The sequence below is a fragment of the Thecamonas trahens genome, assembly GCF_000142905.1.
Source record: "Thecamonas trahens ATCC 50062 unplaced genomic scaffold supercont1.5, whole genome shotgun sequence".
NCBI classification, from domain to species: domain Eukaryota; order Apusomonadida; family Apusomonadidae; genus Thecamonas; species Thecamonas trahens.
In genome coordinates, this window is record NW_013657675.1 from 368,442 (window position 1) to 388,887 (window position 20,446).

The window sequence follows — 20,446 nt, forward strand, 5'->3', positions numbered from 1 at the left end:
GAGAGAGAGGAGTGCCGGCCAAGAGGAAGGTCGATCAGGTCTGCGAGCGGCGAGACGGTGACGAGCGGCGGCGGGTAGAGTACGAGCGACGAATGGTGGCCGGCATCGCTCTCAATCTCGCCCGTTCAAACTTTTGTAGCGAGACACAAGTCGGCGCCATGAGCATGTTGCAGGCACAGCCGGCAGAGGCAGAGCAGACGCAGGCAGCAGAAGCAAACCGTGTCGGCTCGGAGAAGGAGATGGTCAAGGCTGGGGCACCTGTGGAGATGGCTCAGTTTGAGGGCTCCAAAGAGAACGTCCAGCCGCGGAAGCGCGGCCGCAGGCCCGGCGCTCTGGCCGCCGCCTTTGGCGCCGACGGTTCGACAAAGTACAAGACGACCGGGTCCGAGGCTGCGGCAGAACTTGCAGCCCAGCGAGCCGAGTACGAGGACAAGCTGGCCAACTACGACGGGTACGATGTGCTCGGGGATATTTGGCTCCCGTACATTGACTGGGTCGAGCAGAACTATGTTGTCGGCGGCGCCGACGCCGCTGTGCTTCCGCTTCTCGAGCGGGCGTCTCGGGCGCTGGTCCACGAGACCATGTACGCCAACGATGTGCGGTACGTCCAGATCTGGGTCGACTACGCCGCGATGGTAGACGAGCCATCAGATATTCTCGCCTTTATGGCCTCGAACGGAATTGGCGAGCGGGTCGCGCTGTTCTACGAGGCGTGGGCCGGCGTCCTCGAAGACACCGGCGCGTACCGCCGTGCTGTGCGGGTCTTTGAGGACGGCATCCGCATGGGTGCCCAGCCAAAGCAGACGCTCAAGCTTCGCGCTTCTGCCTTGCACACACGCCTCGAGCAAAAGATGCAGGATGCGGGCCTGTCCTCGCTAGAGGAGTTCTTTGCTCACGCCGCGCGCTCGTCGTCGCGCTCCAAGCGCCCGACCCGGACATCGTCAACCGAGCGGTCAATCCTCGGCCGGCTCTCCAAGCGCAAGGCCAACCACGGCTCGCGGCTGGCTCTCCGTGGACCCGGAAAGCTCAAGTCCAAGACTCGTGACAACGTGCAGGGCGCGTCTTTCACCATCTTTGACGACTCGCAGCTTGGCGGCGCCGCGCCGAGCTCGGCTGCTCCGTCGTTCACCAACCTGCCAACTCAGCAGGCCAAGACCAAGGAGAACACTGCACGTCCGGCAGCATGGACGGGTTCAGCACTGGCCTCGGCCGGCCACAAGCCCGGTGACCTGCCTGGCCTTCCACTCATCGCCAAGCCGGTTGCAACCTCTGGCTTTGCTATCTTTGTGGAAGAGGATCTGCCGCAGCCCAAGCCGGTTGCCACCGACGACGCCGATGACGGCCCAGGCGTCCGCCAGGCGCTCGACGGTCCACTGGCGCTGTCCGAGGCCGAGGCCACTGAAGTGGCCAACCTCCGCGCCAATCCGCTGAAGAATTTTGCCAAGCCTAGTGGCTCTTCCACTGCTGCTGCTCTCGCCCCAAAGACCAAGCCTGTACTCAGACCGCTTGGCGCCTCGACGACCTCGGCGCCTGCGCCACAGCCTGCGCCGCATGCCCCCGTTGGCAACTCGGAAGGCGGCGGTTACGCAGCCGCGCTCCTCGAGCTGGATGGCCGTGAGTCATGCTTTGAGGAGCACCGCGCGCTAGCATGGCGCATGAAGTTTGCCGCGCGTAAGCGTCAGCAGGCTGAAGCTCAAGCTCGTGCTCAAGCTCAGGCCCAGGCCCAGGCCAAGGCCAAGGCCGAGGCCCAGGCTAAGGCCAAGGCCCAGGCTAAGGCCAAGGCCCAGGCTCAGGCTCAGGCCGAGGCCCAGGCTAAGGCTCAGGCCGAGGCCGAGGCCGAGGCCAAGGCCCAGGCACAGGCTGAAGCCGAGGCCAAGCGTCAGCACCTTGACATCAGCGCCAACCGACTCCCGCAGCCGCAGTTCCCATCAACGCCGTCGTCCGACACCAAACGCGCAACGTTTTTTGACGCCGCGCCGGCCATGACGCCCGACTCGACAGCGCCCGACACTCCGTCGGGTACCTTTGAGTCGATGCGGACGGCAGGACACATGCCGTCACCCACAGTCAACACCAAGGAGGCGATGCAGGATGTGATGGCCATGTTCAACGCTGCCTCGCCCACCGCAGACCTCTCGGCTGCCGTCCTGGCAGCCAACACCCGCAAGAACGCCAGCCTTGGTGGTGCATCCGGCTTTGCCATCTTTGACGAGAGCGCTCAAGCTCCGATTCCGGCTGCGGCCCCGGCGCCAAAGCCCACCCCGGCCCCAGCCCCGGCCAGCTTCGCCATCTTTGACGAGAGCGCCCAGGCCCCGGCTCCCGCACCAGCACCCGCTCCTGCTCCTAGTAAGGCCGGCTTCGCCATCTTTGACGAGAACGCACCGCAGTCGCCAGCTCCCGCCCCGGCCCCTGCTCTCGCCAAGGCTGGTTTTGCCATCTTTGACGAGAACGCAGCGGCGCCGGCTACGCCCACGCCCGCGCCCACGCCAGCACAGAATCTGTTCGACAACGCCGTGGCGCCCAACATTGGCACCACCCCGTCGCCGACCGTCAACACCAAGGAGGCCATGTCGGACGTCATGGCAATGTTCAACGACGCTTCACCTACCGCCACCTTTGACATGGCCTCGCTGGTGGCAAACACCCAGCGTAACGCTATGATCGGCCGCGCAGACATGGCGCCGCCGAGCTTTGTCATCTACGACGAGAACGCGGCAGGCGCAAATGAGACCCACGCCGTGCTCGATGATGGCGGCTCGCCGGGCCATTTTCGCGGCCTTCCGCCCATTACTCCCATCGCCAAGTCGGTGAACGAGACGCGATTCGGCAACTCGATGATGGGGCTGGACCCGGTCTCGTGTGCTCGTGAGGCCCACGCCCGTGCCTCGCTGGACCCGACCCAGGTCCATATCTACGCTGCCGACGACGGCATCCACGCGCCGCAGCTTGACGATGTTGTCGACAATGAGGGCGACCTGATCTCCTCGGCCGTCGGTGACGGCCTGCTTGTTCTTGGCGACTCGCCCGACCTGCATCTGGAGCGCGTCCTCGGGCGCGGCGTCTCGGGCTCGTGGATCTTTGCTGTCGAAGACCGAGCCTCGTGGGACGAGGACGCCAGCCCTCTGGCCCTCAAATACTCGGCGGTCGACTCGCTGGCTTGGGAGATGTACATCCTCGCCAAGCTGGCATCGCGCTCGGCTCGCGTGGCGCGCGGCTCGCCGCTTGTTGCTGATCTAGTCACCGGCCACCTCTACGCATCAGGCGCCTCGATCCTTGTTCAGAGCCGAGCGTCGTCACTCTCGCTCCGTGATCTTCTCGACGTCTACGTCGAGGCTGGCGCATCTATGTCCGAGCCGCTGGCTGTCATGTACGCGGTTCAGATGCTTGACGTGCTCGGCATGCTCGCCGAGGCCCGCGTCTCCCACACCCACATCGCCACCGACAAGTTCCTCCTCCGCATGCCCGCAGTCCAGCCGGTGGCCCCCTGGGAGCCGTGCTCGACCGATGCTGCGTGGTCGACAACCGGAGTCAAACTCATCGACTTTGGCGACGGCGTCGATCTTGACCATCCAGAGCTCGGCGAGCTCGGTGCCACCCGCTCGCCGCTCCACGCCGATGTTGTTGGCATTGCCGCGAGCATCTACGCCCTGCTCGTGCCCGCCGCCACCTTTGAGCTCGACACCTGCTCGACATCGAGCAAGAAGCAGCTGGCCTGCGCCATGCCGGTCAACGCCATGTGGACAACACTCCTCGAAACCCTTGTCAACGTTGCTCCAGAGCCCGACGCCGTCGCCACAGTCGCCGACTCACTCCGCTGTGGTCTCATCGACGCCGTCAGCGCCAACCCCGACGTTGCCTCGTGCATGGCTGAGAACCTTGCTGCCCAGGATGCGCTCCTCTTCCGCCGCTGAGTCGAGGCTGGCCTCCAATCTGTAAACTGTTGCAAAACGTGTCCCACAAGCCCGTCGCCTGTCGCCCCGCCCAATTCGAATCGCCACTACAGTCCGCCTGCCTGCCGACCAGCCCGCAGCTCCTTCCCCGACACACCGCCACCCTCTCACACCCACACACACCACACTACATCACCGCACACCACACACAACAGGCTCTTCCCTAGCTCCTCCTCTCTTCAACCATGGCCGACATGACTTCTCGGTACGCTTCCCTCCCCACCACCAGCACACCTCCCTCTCTCCCTCCCTCCCCCCCCCTTTGGCGCGCACTCACTACACCATCCTCTCTTGGCCCTCCGGTGACAGGATTGAGCCGACAAGGTTCTTGACCATGATCATGCACCTCATGATGGTGCTGATGATTCTGTTTTCCAAGGATGAGAACGTAAGAGCTGCTCTCCCTATCCGCTATGCCAACCAACAGTTCGATGAGGCGGCGGCCAAGTTTGACTCTGTCCTTGCCCTCGCCATCCTCTGCTTCGCCATCGAGCTCGTTGGCATCCTTGGCGGCTTCTCCACCTTTAACAACGGCTTGGCTGTCCTCCAGATCGCAGCCCACTTTTCCGCCACCATCGCTCTCTCCTACTTTGTCATCGAGCGCTGGCATCACATGCACTTTTGGTCCATCTGGTTCTTTACCTCGGCCATTCCCGCCGCTTTCGAGCTCTGGGGCATTGTCAAGGTCGTCGTCTTTCGAGTCCGCAAGTGGTAATCCTCTCGTGCGCTACCTTGTCTTATCCTGTATCCTTCCCTTCTCCATCGCTGCACACGCTCCAGCTTCGGCTCCGGTCGTCCCGGCGCCGCGCGCTGTTAGCGGCATGCAGCAGATCATCAGAGCAAGCATGGGCGGGAGCGCCCGGCTGCAGAGACTAGCCAGCGGGCGTACCAAGTCCGCCCTCTTCTATCGCGCCTTTAATGCCCGAGTGCCCGCGATGAATTCAGTGCGCGAACCCCGCGGCCCAGACCTGGCCACAGCGTGACCATCCCCGAGACAAAGAGCCGGAGCGGCGAACGCCTGCAGCTCCCGCCAAACACACCTCTTTGCCACCCCCACACATACACACACACACACACATATATATATATACACATACACATACACACACCAGCATTCGGCTCTTACTCACATGGGTGTGCTCCTGGTCTCAGTCGGCCAGGCTGGCAACGCGGTGGCCGGCGAGGTGTGGAAGGTGCTGAGGCCAGTCCTGGGCCCACACGCCGCGCTGTGGACGTACGCCGAGGACGGTGCGGTCCGGGCGGTGGCAGTCGACTCAGAGCCCAAGGTGGTTGCTGCGCTTTCGAGCGATGCCCGCCCCAAGCCGCGATCGGTGGTGGTTGGCCAGTCGGGTCGCGGCAACAACTGGGCGTTCGGCTATGCGGGCCTGCCGGGCGACAACCTGCTCGATCGCGCCCTCGAAGCCATCCGTGTCGAGATCGAAGCTGCTGCCTTTGTCGGCGCCATCTTTGTTCTGCATGCCATCGGCGGTGGCACCGGCTCGGGACTCGGTTCGGCTTTGCTTGGCTCGATTCGCCAGGACTACCCGTCGACCCCGCTGTTCTCGGTCGCCATCGCCCCGTTTGCCACGGGCGACACGCCGCTGCAGCACTACAACTCGATTTTGTGTCTCGCACACGCTCAAGCTTTCGCCGACGGCATCATCTACTGCGCCAATGACGCGGCCGCGCGCGCACTTGCGCCACCGGCAGACGCTGCGTCGTCGTCGTCGGCGGTACGGCGGGCGCCCAAGGTTGCCATGACAGACATCAATCGCCACTTTGGCACCGGCCTCGCCTCCATCCTTGCACCGCGCGTGCTGAGTAGGGCCGGTGGCTCGTCGAGCGATGCCCACATTCCCGGCGCTGACATGATTGCCTTCCGTCCGCTGGACTTGCTGGGCACCACCTTTGCGCATCCGGCATACAAGCTCGCCCACCTGTGCGTCGGCGTGGAGCCGGCTCGCAAGGCTGCTATCTTTGATACTGACTCGTGGACAAAGCTAGCCAGGCGTGCGGCGCGGGCGCTGCCAAAGTACGACGTCAACGGCTGTCCTGGTCTCACCTTGGCCGCCAGCGTTTATGCGCGCGGCGTGCCGGGCAAGTCGTGGGTCAAAGGCAGCAAGCGGGCGCTGGCTGCCCTCGGCGGATGGTACCAGCCAGTGGCGTGGAACCCGTATTGCTTTGACGCACTCGCATCGGTCGAGAGTATAGTGCGCCCAGCGCGGCCGAACTTGGCGGTTCTGTGGAACCATACCAATCTTGGGAGCGAGCTTCAGCGGACCATCGACGCCGCCGCGCTGATGTACGAGGCTGGCGCGTACTTGCACTGGTATCGCAAGTTTGACTGCCCCGATCAGGTCCTGGAGAGCGCGTTCGAGGTGGTGCAAGGCATGCGCGACGCCTACGTCTACGCCGGCGAGCCTAGCTAGGAGGCGGCGGAGGCGGCGGAGGCCAGATGCGCCAGCTGTGCCAGCATCTGCTGCTCAAGCGTCAGTGGCGCGTCGCCGTCGTCACTGTCGTCGTCGGAGGAAGATCCCGATGAGGAGCCGCTGCTGCTCCCACTCCCGCTCGCGCTCTCGCGCTCGCTCTTCTTCTTGGCCGAAGAAGCAGAAAAGAGGTTGACAACCTCCTTGGACACGTTGGGCGTGTCAAACTCAAGCACGTCGACGGGGGTGGTGGTGGTGATCTCGCCGCTCTCTTCGCGGGCAAGCACGTTGCTCAGCTTGTCAAGCGCCACCTTGTACTGGGAGCGGTTGCTCTTGATGGTCTTACGGAAGCTCATAAAGTCGTCCTCGGTTGGCTTGCGAGGCGGGGCCGCCGTCAACATCATGTGCTTGAAGAACCGCGCCTGCTTCTTGAGGAGGATGGTGACGACACGTCCAGTGTGTCCAGCACGCGCTGTCCGTCCAGCACGATGGACATAGGTTTTGAGGTGCGCCGGCGCATCATAGTTAATGACCAGATCAATGGTTTCGATGTCGATGCCTCGGGTGAGGGCATCGGAACAGACGAGGACGTCCACCTTCCGGTCCTTGAACGTCTGAATGGCCTGAAGACGCTCACTGCGCGAGAGCGCCGCCGAAAACTCGGCCACCCGCATCTCGCCGTCGATAAGCTGGAGCAGGCGGGTGAGGTTGTGGGCATGTTCACGCGACGAGGTGAAGACCAGGATCGACCGCGCACTGTTCTCGGCCTCCTTCTCGCGGCGGATCGCGTGAAGAAGCGCGAGCGGCTTCTCCTCCTCAGGCACAACAATGTAAAAGTCGGAGAGCGAGCTCGGCAGAGTGAACTTGGCCTCGCGCGAGACCGAAAAGTAGATCGGCCGCACCAGCTTGGCCATTCCGAGCTGTTGTGGGTCAAAGCCGAGCGTGGCAGAGAAGAGCAGCTTCTGGACCGGCGATCGTGCACCCGAGCCAGCCGAGCCCAGGGCGCGGCCCTCGATGGTCTGGAACAGGTGCGGAAGCCACTGCTGGTAGGAGATTGCCAGCAGCTTGTCGGTCTCATCAATGACCAGGTACTTGAGGTGCTCAAACGAGATGATGTCGTCACGCTGCTTGACGTGGTCAACGAGCCGGCCGGGCGTGGCGATGAGGATGTCGACCGTGGCCTCGCCGGTCTCGGCGTCGGCCAGAGCTGCGCGCTCCTTTGCAAAGCTGGAGTAGCCGTGAAGTGTGCAGACCAGAAGGTCGGTGTGCTTGGCCACGGCGCGAACAACAGACTCGGCCTGCAGGACAAGATCACGGGTTGGAACCATGATGACCGCCCGAAGCTTGGGAACCACACGTGTCCGCAGCGCCTCGACCAGCGGAATGACATATGCCAGCGTCTTGCCGGATCCAGTCGGTGCGCACACGGCGATGTCGCGCCGCGAGTCGGGCCGCTCCTCATCGGCCGACGGCGGGAACACCGCAGCCGCAGACCGGAGAATGTGCGGGACGACCTTGGACTGGACCGGGAACAGGCTGGAGACGCCCGAGTCGACCAGCCCGCGCTTGATCTCGTCTGAGAGCGGAACATCGTCCAGCGAGGCGAGCGCCGAAAAGTCGTTGCGCAGGATCTCTGCGTGCGTCACCCACGACGGAAGCACTGTCATCGGCTTGACCACCTTCTTGGACTTCTTGGACTCGTCCGGCCGCAGCGCCAGCGGGTCGTGCATCCGTTCGCGCAGCTCGTCCTCGGCCCCGGCCACCGGTCCCTTCCGCCGCTTGCGGGCATGGTCACCCTCGGGGGACCTTGTCCTTGGACTTGGCCTTGTCCTTGGACTTGGCCTTGTCCTTGGACTTGGCCTTGTCCTTGGACTTGGCCTTGTCCTTGGACTTGGCCTTGTCCTTGCCCTTGCCCTTGTCCTTGGACTTTGCCTTGTCCTTGGACTTGTCCTTGCCCTTGCCCTTGCCCTTGCCCTTGCCCTTGCCCTTGCCCGACACTGACTTCTGCGCCCCATCGCCGCTGCTCCCGCCAGCCGACATCTCCATGGCTGCCACATCCGTGCCATCCCCGGCATCCTCCGAGTGGGCCGACAGGCTAGCCTTGTCCCTGCCCTTGTCCTTGGCCTTGGACTTGGACTTGGACTTGGACTTGGACTTGGACTTGCTCTTGTCCTTGCTCTTGGCCTTGCTCTTGTCTTTGCCCATGTCGTCGAGTAAAGAGGTGCCCGGCTTCCCATCTCCCCTCCCATGCCCACCCATCCTCCCCCCTTACTGTTTGATGGTTGATGTCAAAGGATGGGCGCTTGGCCAGCGAGTTGGGGTGACCGGCGCTCGACGGCTACCGTTTACTGGCCTGGCCATCTGGAGTGTCGGGCGGGTGGGGGACCGAGACGTACTTGAGCGACGACTCGAGGACAGGAAGGGTGAGGATACGGGCTGCAGATGGCCGGTTGGATGGCCGCTTGCGGAGGCACATATGAACAAGCTCGGAGACATCATCAGTGTACTCGACCGGCAGAGGTGCGAGCGTCCCGGTCCCCATCCGAGCCTGTAGTTTGGGCACGATCGAGCCAAGCTGGGCCGAGGCCTTGGACCGTTCGCCAAACGGGGTGGAGAGCGCAAGCATGGTATAGAGGACAACGCCCATGGCCCACACGTCTGCAGCCGGCGACGGCTGGACCTTGGCCGACGCAAGAAGCTCGGGTGCAGTGTACTCGGGTGTGCCCCAGAACTGGTCCATCGGCTTGAGCCAGACCCCGTCATGGTAGCGGGTGGCAAAGCCAAAGTCGCCGAGTCGGACCGCCAGTGTCGATGGATTCGACATGTCGAGGGCGAGGAAAACGTTGCCGGGCTTGAGGTCCAGGTGTAGAACGCCCATGACATCGTGCAGGTACTCGACCGCGGACGCGAGCTGTGCAAACCAGAGGAGCGCATGGTCTTGCGGCAGGTACTGGGGCCGGCCATCAGGCCCGCTCGCCGACCGTGACGCAATGAGCGCGTGGAGGCAGTCAAAGTCGCAATACTCGAGGACGAGTGCAATGTGCGAGCTCGCCAGGTACGCCCGGTAGCACTTGACAATGTTGGGATGCTCAAGCCGCGAGTGGATGGAGGCCTCCAGCTTGGCCGCCTTGCGCTGCAGGATCGACGCATTTTTCAGCGCCATGACCTTGACCACCAGATCACGTCCGCTCAGAGCTCGAAGAAGCTCGGCGGTGCTCGACTTGTCCGACCCACGGATGTTCTTGGCGCGGATCTTGAGAATCGAGCCGAAGCCGCCGCGGGTGATCGGCTCGACGACTTCAAAATGCGACTGAAACGCGCCCTTGACCAGTGGCTTTGCCGACGGTGCCTTGACTCGGCTCTCCGACGGCGCGCTGGCACCAGGCTGACCACGATTGGTCTTGGACTTGGCCTTGCCGCTGCCCCGGCGCCGGGTCTTGGCCTGGGCCTCCCCGGGTCCGGCCTCACTGTCGCTTCCTCGCCCGGCCTTGCCATTGCCCTTGGCCTTGGCCTTGGTCTTACCCTTGTCCCTGGCCTTGGCACCACGAGCACGTTGACTTGCAGCGTAGCCTGCGCTGGTGATAGACTCGCGCGGATCACCGGGCAGCACCTTGCCGGTTCCCTCGTAGAGAAAGTACGAAAGGCCGTCGTCGTTCTTCTTCTCGGTCACGCCGTGCGGCAGCGGGAGGCGTGGGTCAGTCCACGACGTCGTTCTGCGGGCCGCATCGGCAAAGTACACCCTCCGCTCCGGTGAGAGTAGTGGCTTGATGCCGTCGGGAAGAGGATGGTTGTTGGCGGCAGCCCAGGCGGCGATGTGCGGCGGGCGAGGATCATCGGTGGGCAAGAACTCGGAGGCTGTGTCGTCCAGTGGCGCGTTAAGATTCAGAAAGTACGACGTGCCGTCAGGCCACTTGCGCTCGACCCATCCTTCTGGCAGCGGTGCCCGCGGATCTGCCCATGTCGTGCTCGCGTTGTCCACACCGGCCGAGTCGTTAACAAAGAACACCCGCCCGTCGTCGGCGACTTGCGGCGTCCACACAAAGGGGACAGGCACGTCGTAAGGTGCGCGAGCAGGCGAGTTGCTCTTGCCCTTACCTGCTTTCCCTCGACCGGGGGACGGTGCTCGTCCACGCGCTGGAGAGGGCGGCGACGGCGGTGCTTCGGTCCGTCTTGGCCACGCTGACATGCGCGCGCACTTGTTACGTCACACCGACGGTCTGAGCGAGGTGGGGGCGGAGGTAGGGAAAGTAGAGAAGGAAAGATTGGGTGGGGTGGGGAGGTGGAGGTGGAGGGGGGGAGGGAGAGAGAAGGGGAGGAGGGGGGGGGAGGGAAGGGTGACGTCGTGATGGGAGGAGAAGTGTTGGAGGTTGGTCGTCACCGTTGGTGCCGGCGGACGCGTCCCGGTTCATGGAGGTGTGTCACTTGCGGCGAATCAGCGGAGGGGTAGCTGATGCGGTCTCATGCGGAGGAAGGAGTGTGATGCAAGCCGTGGCGGTAGGCTTGACGGCAAGAGGGCAAGCAGATGCAGGTTTATTGCGGCCCAGTGTTGTCAGAAGCGCCATCGCCGTGAGGGCGAGCGTCAGATGCGGCATCGTCATCAAATGTAGCACTGTAGGCGTTGGCCGAGGTTGAGGGCGGCGAGGTGGAGAGCGGCGAGGTGGAGAGCAGACTTGTGGTGTGGCGGCGCGCAGCCCTACGCTTGCTCTTCTGTGTGCGGCTGGACTTGACGGGGCCCATGGGCTTCTGACTTGTCCGCTTGTTCCAATGCATGTTGCGGCGCAGCGAGACGAGCCAATCGGCAGTCTCGGAGACCTTGGAGATGGTGGGGACGGACCAGGGTGAGACGGAGCACTGCAGGGTCTGGCCGTGGAGTAGCTCGGTGCGGGAGCGACCGTCAAAAGAGGCCCACGCGGTGTTGCGCGCGTTATCAGCAACGCGGATACGGATGGTGGACGAGTACGGGAGAGCGACGGGGCGGAACGAGACCGAGTGGGGGCAGATGGGGGTGAGCAGAATGCATGGTACACCCGGATGGACAATGGAGCCACCGGCCGACATCGAGTAGGCGGTTGAGCCAGTGGCGGTGGCCACGATAATGCCGTCAGCCTGGACATTGGTAATAAAGTCGTGATCGCAAAAGATGTCGAGCGAGGCAAGCGAAGCGGCAGGCCCGCGGTCAACAACCATGTCGTTGAGGATCTGGAATTGAGCGAGTGGTTTGCGTTCGTCGTGCTCGTCGAGGGCAAAGCCCTCGATGATGGAGCAAACAAGCCGCGAGCGGAGGGTGAGGAAGAACCCGCCCTCGAGCACCTTGTTGAGCACCTTTTCAGCTCGCTGGAACGAGAACGGTGTGAGGAAGCCGAGCGAGCCGAGTGCAAACGAGAGGATAGGCGGAACCGACTTGTAGAAAAAGGTTGTCGAGTGCAGGAGTGTGCCGTCGCCGCCGAGGCAGACAACAAAGTCGACAATGGTGGCCACGTCGACACCTTCGGCCGGTAGAGCATGGACGCCGTCCCAGTCGGAGTAGTCGGAGCTCTTGACAACCGGCTCGACGTAGACGGTGAGCCTGTACTTGTTGATGAGGATTCGGATGAGCTGCTCCGCCCGGAGCGAGACCTCGGGTGATTGCCACTTCTTGACAACAAAGACTGAGAGCGGCGTCGTCTCCCACGCCATGCGGACCTTGGAGAGCAGCTCGGCAGTCTCAATCTGGGCATCGGGCACGACGTCGACCTTGACATTATTCTGCTGCGAGCCGGAGAACCGCGTCAGTCGCAGACCGGCCTTGGAGCGCGGAGAGATAGGCAGCTGCGAGTCGCTCACTTGCCGCGAGTGGACCGAGAGCAGGCTGGACGGCCGCGGCTTGCTGGAGACAGCGCTCAGCGACTGTGTCCTCATCATCGGCATCTCAGCCGACGGCTCGACGCTTTCGGAGGCCGTTGGCGAGGTCTGTGCCGAGACAACAGGCGGGTCGTGCCTCTGGACGGTACTGGTCGAGCAGGCGCCGTCGTCCGAGCCTGAGTCGGAGCGCTCGCCGGACGGCTTGCTCCACTTGGGCGAGGAGCTCATCGAGACAACCTCGACGTTGTCGACGTCGTCGCCGCTATCGGCCTGGTCAGTCTCTGCCGACGAGAGTGCAGACCGTGAGCGTGTCTCGCCAGACGTTCCATCCTCGTCATCCGAGCTCGGACCTGCGGTCGACGGCATCGAGTCGCCGAGCGATGAGTCCGGGGTGATCGAGCGCGAGGTTCCAGGCGTCAAACCGCCGACGGTGTACTCATCGATGGAGAGCGGCGAGAGAGTGGTCGACTCGTGGTGCGCATCGGCTGGACGGCCAGGCTTGAGCAGGTTAGCGGGAACAAGGTTGGTGGAAAAGGTGTTCCGCCGGGCGCGGGTCTGCTTGGCGAGCGCCTTGGACCGCGGCGTGACAACTGGAGTGGGCAAGGCTGATGGCGGCCCGTAGAGAGCAGCATGGACCTCACTTGCAGACGTCGAGACCGAGCGCTTGCCGGTCTTTGCCGGCGGCGGCGCAAAGAGTAGCGTCGGCACAGGTGTTGGCGCTGTGGTGAGGACGACTGGCATAGTAGGTGACGGCGAGGCGACTGCCGAAGAGCTTGCCCCGGTTACATCAACGAGCTTAAGTCCAGGCACAACCGCGTGGGCATCGATTGTCCGATGTGGGTATGACTGGGCCCGGGAGCCGCGGCCAGCCAGATCGCGGAGCGCCGAAGCCACCGTCCGGGCAGCGGGGCGGACATGCGCCGCTGTGGGCGACGGCGGCGTTGATGACGACGACGACGACGACGGCGGCGGCGGAAGCGGCACATCCGCCGGTGGCGAGTGGGCCAGGCGCGGCAGAACCAGCGCAAAGAGGATGATGAGCCATGGTGCGAGGACAAGAGCGGCGACAGCGGCGACGGCAGCAGTTGGTCCGCCCACAGCTCCAGCAGCGGCAGCCAGCAGCTCCCCAAGGCCCGCGTCCATTCGTGCGGGTGTGGAGGGAGGGAGGGAGGGAGGGAGGGAGGGAAGAGGACGGGGGAGGGGGGAGGGGAGGGGGGGGAGGAGGGGGGGAAGGGTGGGTGGGGTGGGGTCGCTCCAGGCCACGTGGTGGTGCGTGGAGCGGAGCGGAGAGCGGAGTTGTCAGGCTGATGGGACGATTGAAAAGGGGGAAGTGTTTGGTGCAGGAGGATTTGATGGATGGGGGTGGAGAGGCCCGGTGTGGGGGTGGAGTAAAGGGGGTGGCGGTGGAGATGAGAGGATGGTGGCGGGGATGGGATTGGAGGAGGCAAGGGCGGGAGGGAGGCGGCTGCGGGCGCGGCTGCAGTGCCGAGGCCGCAGGTCTCTGTGGCGCTCTGGCCGACCGCCGGGAATGGACAGAATAGGGCGATCAGTTGGCCTCCGAGTCCGAGTCTGACTCGGACATGTTGGCGGCGCCGGCCTTGCGGCGGGCCGAGGCGATGACGCGGGTGGAGCGGGCCTTGCGCTCGGCGACGGTGCGGGTGACGGTCTGGGCCATCTCCTCCACGGAGAGATCGGCGGTGCCCTGCGGAGCGATGAGCGAGATGTTGGTGCGAATCTCAGTCTCCTCGGCCTTGCGCTGCATCGACTTGACTGCGTCCATGCGCTTCTTGTAGAAGGCCTTCTTGCGGGCGGCACGGATCTGGTCGACTCGCTTGATGGCCTTGAGCGCCGCCGAGACGAGCTCGCGGTTGTAGCGGACAGGGCGGTTCCGCTTACGCTCAAAGTCAAACGTCGAGTCCACCGCAAGCTCCTTGCCCCGCGCCTTGCGGAAGGCCTTGGTCCACTTGACCTGTGGCGAGCCGAGGCAGGAAACAGTGGCGGTGAGTGGTGTGGCGGAGTGATGGCCGCCGCCATCGCCATCATCAGCGGGGCAGGAAGGAACGGCGGCAGTGGGGGAGAGTGTGGCAAGGGGGAGGAAGATAGAGGAAGATAATGGTGGCTAGAGCGTAGAAGAGGACGAGGGAAAGGCAAAGGAGGGGGTGGGCGGCAAGAAATATCAGGCATGCGGCGTGTAGGACCACAGGGAGGGGGCCAGGGGGAGAGCCAGGGAGGGAGCCCGGGATCATCCTCGGGCCCATCCAGCCAGGCCAGGAGCAGGCGTACCTTGCGGGGGTTGCGCTTCATCTTGAAGTTCTTATGACACTTGGAGGAGCAGAAGCGGAACATGGTAGCGTCATTGCGCACAAAAGAGATGCCGTGCCCCGGGTAGATGGTCGCCGAGCAGAACCAGCACTTGTGCAGGCGCATGGTTGCCGGGTGGGGGGGCGGGGAAAAGAGGGGTGGCCAGTGGTGACGGTGAGAGGCGAGAGAGTGGCGAGTGGGCGGGGTTGGGGGAGGGCGGGGGGGGGGGCCGATCTGTGGGGGGGGGGGATGTGTGGGCATGGCTACGGCATGGGTAGAGGTTGGGGTTGGCGTTGGGGGAATAGGAGCTTCTAGGCTTGGATTAGCAGGGGATAGGGTTATTGTTGTGGGAAAGACATCGACTGCTTGATCAGGCTGGGCTGGGCTGGGCTGGGCTGGGGGCAATGATCAGGCTGGGCTGGACTTGATCAGGCTGGGCTGGACTTGATCAGGCTGGGGGCTTGAGCGGAATCACTTGCAAAAGACGTCCATCAATGCCTTTGGCGCCGGAGCTTGCTGCATGGCTGGGCACCAAAAAGACGAAAGCGCTTTGGTAGCGCTCTCCTCTTTGAAAGCAGCACGGTCAGCAGACGAGCGGACGGCCACGCCGCACACACACACGCCACGCCCCCTCCACCACCACCCCACACACACACACACACTCGCACGCCACCCCACTCCACCCCACACACCACCAACGCACCCTCTATTGCGAGGGTAGGCAAGGTTTCACAGGAGTCAGGCGTGTGAGCAGGCATGCCACGGCAGGTGCAGGTCACGCTCCCGCATGAACGGGCGGCGGAGATTGCGATGCTGCTGGGTAGCGAGACGCATGTCCACGGGCTGGCGGCGTTTACGGGCGAGACCAACTCGCTGCTGCTGTTCCGAACGGCGGACAAGCACACGGATGAGGTGGTCTCGCGGCTGGAGGCCCGTGGCATCGGCGTCGACGTCGGTGTCATCGACATCATTGCGCTGCAGGGACCAAGCCGCGGCTGGTCTCGGGAAGCAAGAAGCGCAAGTACAGGGTCCAGGATCGGCTCTCACTGGACGAGATCTACGACATTGTCGACTCGATGAATCATCTGACGTTCAACTACCTTGGCTTTGTGGTTGTCGCTGCCCTCATTGCCGACGTCGGCCTCGCCACAGACTCGCCGGCGGTGGTGGTGGCATCGATGCTGGTCTCGCCGCTGATGGGCCCTATCATGGCGGTGACTTTTGGCACGGCCATGCGCGACGCGGCCATGGTCCGCAAAGGCCTGCGCAATGAGATCATCGGCTTTGCGCTGTGCTACCTGTTTGGCATGCTCTGGGGCTTTGGCGCGTGGCCGTTCCCGGATCTGTGGGGTACCAACGAGCAGATCTCGCGCGGCACGGCCTCGGGTGTGTACGCCGGTATTGCGCTTGCCATCCCGTCAGGCGCTGGCGTGGCACTAGCCACAACCGGCGGCGGCATCTCGGCCCTGGTCGGCGTTGCCATTTCAGCCGCGCTCCTCCCTCCCATCTGCCTCTCGGGTATGTACGTCGCCTACGGCCTTGTCCTCTGGTTCCGCTCCAAGCCCTACACTGACGCCATGTACATCTCCATGTACTCGCTTATTCTCTTTGCCGTCAACTTTGTGCTCATCTACGCCATGGCTCTGCTGTTCTTCCGGCTCAAGAAAATCCGGCCCACAAGCGGAACCGCCGGCGTCTCGACCGCCATCTCCAACGCTGCTGACTGGCTCGAGGCCTGGGATGTCGACATCATTCGCCAAGACGCTGAAGACCGCGACAACCACGGCGGCGACTTTGACACGGACTCGACCATCTCGGCCATGGGTCCGTCCATCCAAGCCGCCGCACCCGCCAGCCAGGCCGCTGGAGTCGGCCAATCGACTGCGCTGCTCTCTGGCGAGCGCGCGGATCAGGGCGATATTTCTTACGTTGCAGCCGAGGCCTTGGCCTTGTAATAAAGGCATGGCTCGAGCAAATAAGCCAGTCCCGCTGGCGGCTAGCCTCGCACCCGCAGCCGACTCTGGCAGGAAAGCGGGGCGTGACGGAACCGAACGCGCTGGCACCTCTCTCTCTCTCTCGCACTCAACATGGTTCACGAGACGTCGGAGCCCAAGGAGATCACCATCGATGGGCGCATCTACGATGTGTCGTCGCTCGAGGGCAAGCACCCGGGCGGTGGGGTGTTCAAGTTCTACTTTGGCAGCGACGCCACGGTGGCCTTCAACGAGTTCCATGGCCGCTCGCCGCGTGCCTACAAGTGGCTCAAGACGCTCAAGTCGCGGCCGGCTACTCAGCCGCTGTCGCCGCTTGAGCGCGACTTCCGCATCTTCCGCCAGCAACTTGTGGACGAGGGCTACTTTGAGCCTTCGTACATCCACCTTGCCTACCGCTTCGCCTTTCTCTTCTTCTGCCACTGGGTGGCCTTCAAGCTCATGGTACGCCAGCTTGTCCCGGGGCGAAAAACCGCATTGCCTGCCGTCATCCATGTCTTGCATGGCCGGCCTCTTCCGTAGGCGCCGTACCGGGGGATGGACGGGCACATGCAGATCATGCAGAGGGGCAGGGAAGGGAGATATTTGTGCATGTGGCTTTAGGGGGGGGGGGGCGGAGGGGGGAGGGGGGGATAGAGGGAGGAGGTGGGAGAGCTTGCGGTGTTGCCGGCAGCCCAAGGCGCCAAGGTGCCACGTTGGCATCCTTCTTGTTGGGTCAGGAAGAGACAGAGGTGAGGGAAGGGGGGGGGGGGGAAGAGGGAAGGAGCGACAACGACTCACTGAGGGGGTATGCCACACCAGTTTGCCGAGTGGTACTTTACGGCTGCGCTCTGTCTTGGGTACGCCGGTGGGCACTGCGGGTGGCTCATGCACGAGTTTGGGCACGGGTCCGGCACCGGGTACATGTGGCTCGACCGGCGGATCCAGGAGTTTGTGTACGGCGTGGGCGACGGGATGTCGGCTGGCTGGTGGCGGTCGCAGCACAACCGGCACCATGCGATGCCGCAGCACCTGGAGCATGACGTGGACCTGAAGACGCTGCCGCTGGTGGCGTTCCACGCTGAGATCGCCAAGAAGGGCAACCCGTTTTGGCTCCGCTTCCAGGCCTACCTCTTCCTCCCGGTCGTCACTCTGCTCGTCACGCTCGGCTGGCAGTTCTTCCTCCACCCGCGCTACATGATCCGCAAGGGTAAGTGGGCTGAGCTCTTCTACCTGGCAGTCCGCTACGGTGGCGTGGCGTACTTTGTCCTCCCGCATCTCGGCTTGGCCAAGACGCTCATGATGTACATCGGCGGCGCGCTCTTTGGCGGCATGTACATCTTCACCAACTTTGCCCTCTCGCACACCCACAAGCCGGTGGTCCACAAGGGCGAGACCAAGGACTGGATTCGGTTCTCTGTCGAGCACACCACCAACATTTCGCCGGGCAACTGGTTCATCACCTACTTTGTCATGACCCACCTCAACCAGCAGATTGAGCACCACCTCTTCCCGCAGATGCCGCAGTACCGGTTCTTCAAGCTTGTGCCGCGCGTCCGCAAGTGGGTCGAGGACCACGGCCTCGAGTACGACACGCGCGGCTACTTTGAGACACTGTGGGACACGCTCCGCAACCTCGATGAGGTCGGCAAGTCGGCCGGCGAGCACGCCCACAAGGAGTAATTTTGTAAACAGGCTTCACCCTCTTGCCTGCAGCCGGTAGCGAGCCCGCAACGAGCCCGCACAGCGCCGCGGTCAGCCTGCGGGCAGCACTTGTCTTCCCCATCGACGACGACAACTCGAGTCGTGTTCATCGGCGATGCGGCTGTACGAGCGCAACGTAGCATACATCCGAGTGGGGAAGACCAAGATGCTGCCGCTGATCCTCCACGTCCGCCCTGCCGACCTCGAGTGGTTGGGCATGGCCATGGTCCGCGATGAGCTCCTCCCGCTTCTCCGCCCACTGGTGGCCGAGACACTGGCGGTTGCTGAGGCCCTGCGCCCAGGTCAGCTCGACGACGCGCTTCCGCCGCGAGTTCTAGTCGGATCGCTGCTGCAGGCCACCGTCCGCTGGGCGCCTGCTGCGGCAGAGACCGCCCGCTGCGAGCTGCTGAGGCTGCGGATGGGCCCGGCTGCCAGGCCCGTCGCATCGGGCAAGCGGCCGCGAGCTCCCGTCGGAAGCGAGCTGCCCGGCGAGGAGGACGAAGACGGACGGGCACGCAAAGCACGCAAGGTGGACGAGGACGCACCGCCAGCAGCGCAGGCTCGTGCACCACCTGGCTCGGCACCGGCCTCTTCGTCGGGCGCGGCCGGGCCGAGCCGTGAGCCGTTGACGACGTCGGCGAGGGCGCTGGTGGTGCGGGTCTATCCGGTGGCGCAGGATGCGGAGAACCCGATAGTCATGCTCGACATGCCAGAGAAGAGCTAGGCGCAAGAGGCGATCAGGCACGGTTTACTCCAGGCCGCGCTCGGCAAGCAGGATGTCTGAGAGCTCAGCGAGGTGGCGGGCGAGGTCTGCCGAGCGGGCAAGCGGCGAGGCCATGGTGGCGTCGGCGCCGGCGAGGTTGATCCAGTACAGGTCCGAGTCTAGGTGGTCGAGCGGAGCAAGAGCAAGATAGACAACGGTGCTGACACCCTCCTCGGCAGTCTTCATGACCAGCGAAGCAGTGGCATCAAAGACGACACGCTGGATGGCCCGCACCGGCGCACCGAGAAAGCCGAGCGCGTACGGAAAGGTCCAGATGGAGGTGACGACGGCGCCAGGATGAAGTGCGAAAGCGGCGATGCCGTCGTCGCGCAGGTAGCGGGTGTGGAGGATGTTGGCGAGCTTGTTGTGGCCGTAGGAGAGCAGGCTGGACTTTGTGGGCGCGGCAATGCGCTCGGGCGCAAAGACGCTTGTCGGCTCGCCAGGTGTCCGCGGAGTGGCAAAGTGGTGGCCCTCGGAGGCGACGTTGATGACGCGCCCTTGGCAAGCTTTCAGGACCGGGGCTAGCCGCTTAGTGAGGAGGTGGTGCGAGAGATGCATGACCTGGAATCCCGGTTCGAGGCCGTCACCTGTGAGCGGGGCGGGGCGCGGGAAAAAGCCGGCGTTGTTGACAAGGATGTGGACGCCGCCGGCATCGACCAGCCAGGATGCGGCCTCGTCGCTGAGCAGGGGCGCTCGCTCGCCGCGCGAGGCGGCAACCACAGCGTCGGCAAAGGCGGCGACCTGGGCAAGCTCGTTGGGATCAACGACGCAGTAGGTGACCGAGCCCGGGACAGCCAGGCGGGCGCCGCGTTCTTCAGAGCGGGTGGTAAAAATGACGCGGAGACCTGCGCGGGCAAGGACATTGACCGATGCCGCGCCGATGCCCGAAGTGGCGCCGGTGACGACCGCGAGCCGCGGCGAGGCCTGCGCCGGGAGCATGGAGGTGTAGGGAGGGACCGGGGGGCGGGCGTCGACGAGGCGGGTGGCGGCGTAGAGCCAGGCGGCGGCAAAGGTGGCGGCGGCAGCAGCAGAGGATGACAACAGGCCGCAGCCGTAGCCGTGGGCGAGGCCGAGGCCGGCGGCAGCAGTGGGCAGGGCGGCAGCAGCCGCCGCAGCCGCAGCTGCACCCGGGCGGGCCTTGACAAGGTGGACATACTCGGGCAGGCGGGTGGCGAGGGCAAAGGTGGCCGGCCAAGCCACCAGCGGCAGGCCGAGGGCGAGGGCTGCAGCGGCAGCAGCTCCTCGTGCAGCGTTCATGGCGGCGAGCCGAGTGCGGAGCAGCCGGACCTGGCCAGGCCGCGAGGGCGCTTGGGCGACGGGCAAGGGAGGAGCGGCGGCGACGGGCTACGGGCGCGCTTGGCCGATGGTCCAGAAGCGGACGACGGCGGCGGCGAGGCGCCGTCCATGGGGACAAGGGACGACGACACGGGAAGAGGAGGGGCTGCGGGGTAGTGCGACGGGGTTGCAAACAGTGATCGCTGCGGCAGCGGG

The 20,446-nt window shown here is 64.3% G+C and overlaps 11 protein-coding genes across 11 annotated transcripts; 6 read left to right on the forward strand and 5 right to left on the reverse strand.

The window, feature by feature from the left end:
• Window positions 1-164: 164 nt before the first annotated feature.
• AMSG_01312 (BUB protein kinase) lies at window positions 165-3,947 on the forward strand (the record flags this gene model as incomplete). Its single annotated transcript, XM_013906465.1, has 1 exon — window positions 165-3,947. One exon carries the CDS (start codon window positions 165-167, stop codon window positions 3,909-3,911), a length of 3,747 nt encoding a protein of 1,248 aa, XP_013761919.1. The 3' UTR covers window positions 3,912-3,947.
• A 416-nt stretch (window positions 3,948-4,363) lies between these two features.
• AMSG_01313 (transmembrane protein 107) lies at window positions 4,364-4,933 on the forward strand (the record flags this gene model as incomplete). Its single annotated transcript, XM_013906466.1, has 1 exon — window positions 4,364-4,933. The coding sequence occupies one exon, from the start codon at window positions 4,364-4,366 to the stop codon at window positions 4,931-4,933; it is 570 nt and encodes a 189-aa protein (XP_013761920.1).
• Window positions 4,934-5,080: 147 nt separating this feature from the next.
• Window positions 5,081-6,749, forward strand: AMSG_01314 (cryptic tubulin; the record flags this gene model as incomplete). Its single annotated transcript, XM_013906467.1, has 1 exon — window positions 5,081-6,749. The coding sequence occupies one exon, from the start codon at window positions 5,081-5,083 to the stop codon at window positions 6,377-6,379; it is 1,299 nt and encodes a 432-aa protein (XP_013761921.1). The 3' UTR covers window positions 6,380-6,749.
• On the reverse strand, window positions 6,441-8,581 carry AMSG_01315 (ATP-dependent RNA helicase DDX51; the record flags this gene model as incomplete). Its single annotated transcript, XM_013906468.1, has 3 exons — window positions 6,441-6,463; window positions 6,513-8,145; window positions 8,183-8,581. The coding sequence occupies 3 exons, from the start codon at window positions 8,579-8,581 to the stop codon at window positions 6,441-6,443; spliced, it is 2,055 nt and encodes a 684-aa protein (XP_013761922.1).
• Window positions 8,582-8,707: 126 nt separating this feature from the next.
• On the reverse strand, window positions 8,708-10,680 carry AMSG_01316 (NEK protein kinase). Its single transcript, XM_013906469.1, has one exon. It carries the CDS (start codon window positions 10,560-10,562, stop codon window positions 8,715-8,717), a length of 1,848 nt encoding a protein of 615 aa, XP_013761923.1. The 5' UTR covers window positions 10,563-10,680; the 3' UTR covers window positions 8,708-8,714.
• A 212-nt stretch (window positions 10,681-10,892) lies between these two features.
• On the reverse strand, window positions 10,893-12,279 carry AMSG_01317 (NAD kinase 1; the record flags this gene model as incomplete). The annotated part of the gene is made up of 1 exon (XM_013906470.1): window positions 10,893-12,279. A coding segment is annotated over one exon (1,373 nt), but the record flags the coding sequence as incomplete, so codon positions are not given.
• Window positions 12,280-13,550: 1,271 nt separating this feature from the next.
• AMSG_01318 (ribosome biogenesis protein RLP24) lies at window positions 13,551-14,666 on the reverse strand. The gene is made up of 2 exons (XM_013906471.1): window positions 14,501-14,666; window positions 13,551-14,186 (listed from the first exon to the last, which is right to left on the reverse strand). The coding sequence occupies exons 1-2, from the start codon at window positions 14,642-14,644 to the stop codon at window positions 13,764-13,766; spliced, it is 567 nt and encodes a 188-aa protein (XP_013761925.1). The 5' UTR covers window positions 14,645-14,666; the 3' UTR covers window positions 13,551-13,763.
• Window positions 14,667-15,243: 577 nt separating this feature from the next.
• AMSG_01319 (uncharacterized protein) lies at window positions 15,244-16,494 on the forward strand. Its single transcript, XM_013906472.1, has one exon. It carries the CDS (start codon window positions 15,595-15,597, stop codon window positions 16,471-16,473), a length of 879 nt encoding a protein of 292 aa, XP_013761926.1. The 5' UTR covers window positions 15,244-15,594; the 3' UTR covers window positions 16,474-16,494.
• Window positions 16,495-16,581: 87 nt separating this feature from the next.
• On the forward strand, window positions 16,582-18,194 carry AMSG_01320 (delta-5 desaturase). The gene is made up of 2 exons (XM_013906473.1): window positions 16,582-16,953; window positions 17,311-18,194. Exons 1-2 carry the CDS (start codon window positions 16,606-16,608, stop codon window positions 18,169-18,171), a joined length of 1,209 nt encoding a protein of 402 aa, XP_013761927.1. The 5' UTR covers window positions 16,582-16,605; the 3' UTR covers window positions 18,172-18,194.
• A 113-nt stretch (window positions 18,195-18,307) lies between these two features.
• Window positions 18,308-19,617, forward strand: AMSG_01321 (uncharacterized protein; the record flags this gene model as incomplete). The annotated part of the gene is made up of 1 exon (XM_013906474.1): window positions 18,308-19,617. The coding sequence occupies one exon, from the start codon at window positions 18,308-18,310 to the stop codon at window positions 18,914-18,916; it is 609 nt and encodes a 202-aa protein (XP_013761928.1). The 3' UTR covers window positions 18,917-19,617.
• Window positions 18,925-20,212, reverse strand: AMSG_01322 (retinol dehydrogenase 12; the record flags this gene model as incomplete). The annotated part of the gene is made up of 1 exon (XM_013906475.1): window positions 18,925-20,212. The coding sequence occupies one exon, from the start codon at window positions 20,210-20,212 to the stop codon at window positions 18,941-18,943; it is 1,272 nt and encodes a 423-aa protein (XP_013761929.1). The 3' UTR covers window positions 18,925-18,940.
• Between the last annotated feature and the right edge of the window lie 234 nt (window positions 20,213-20,446).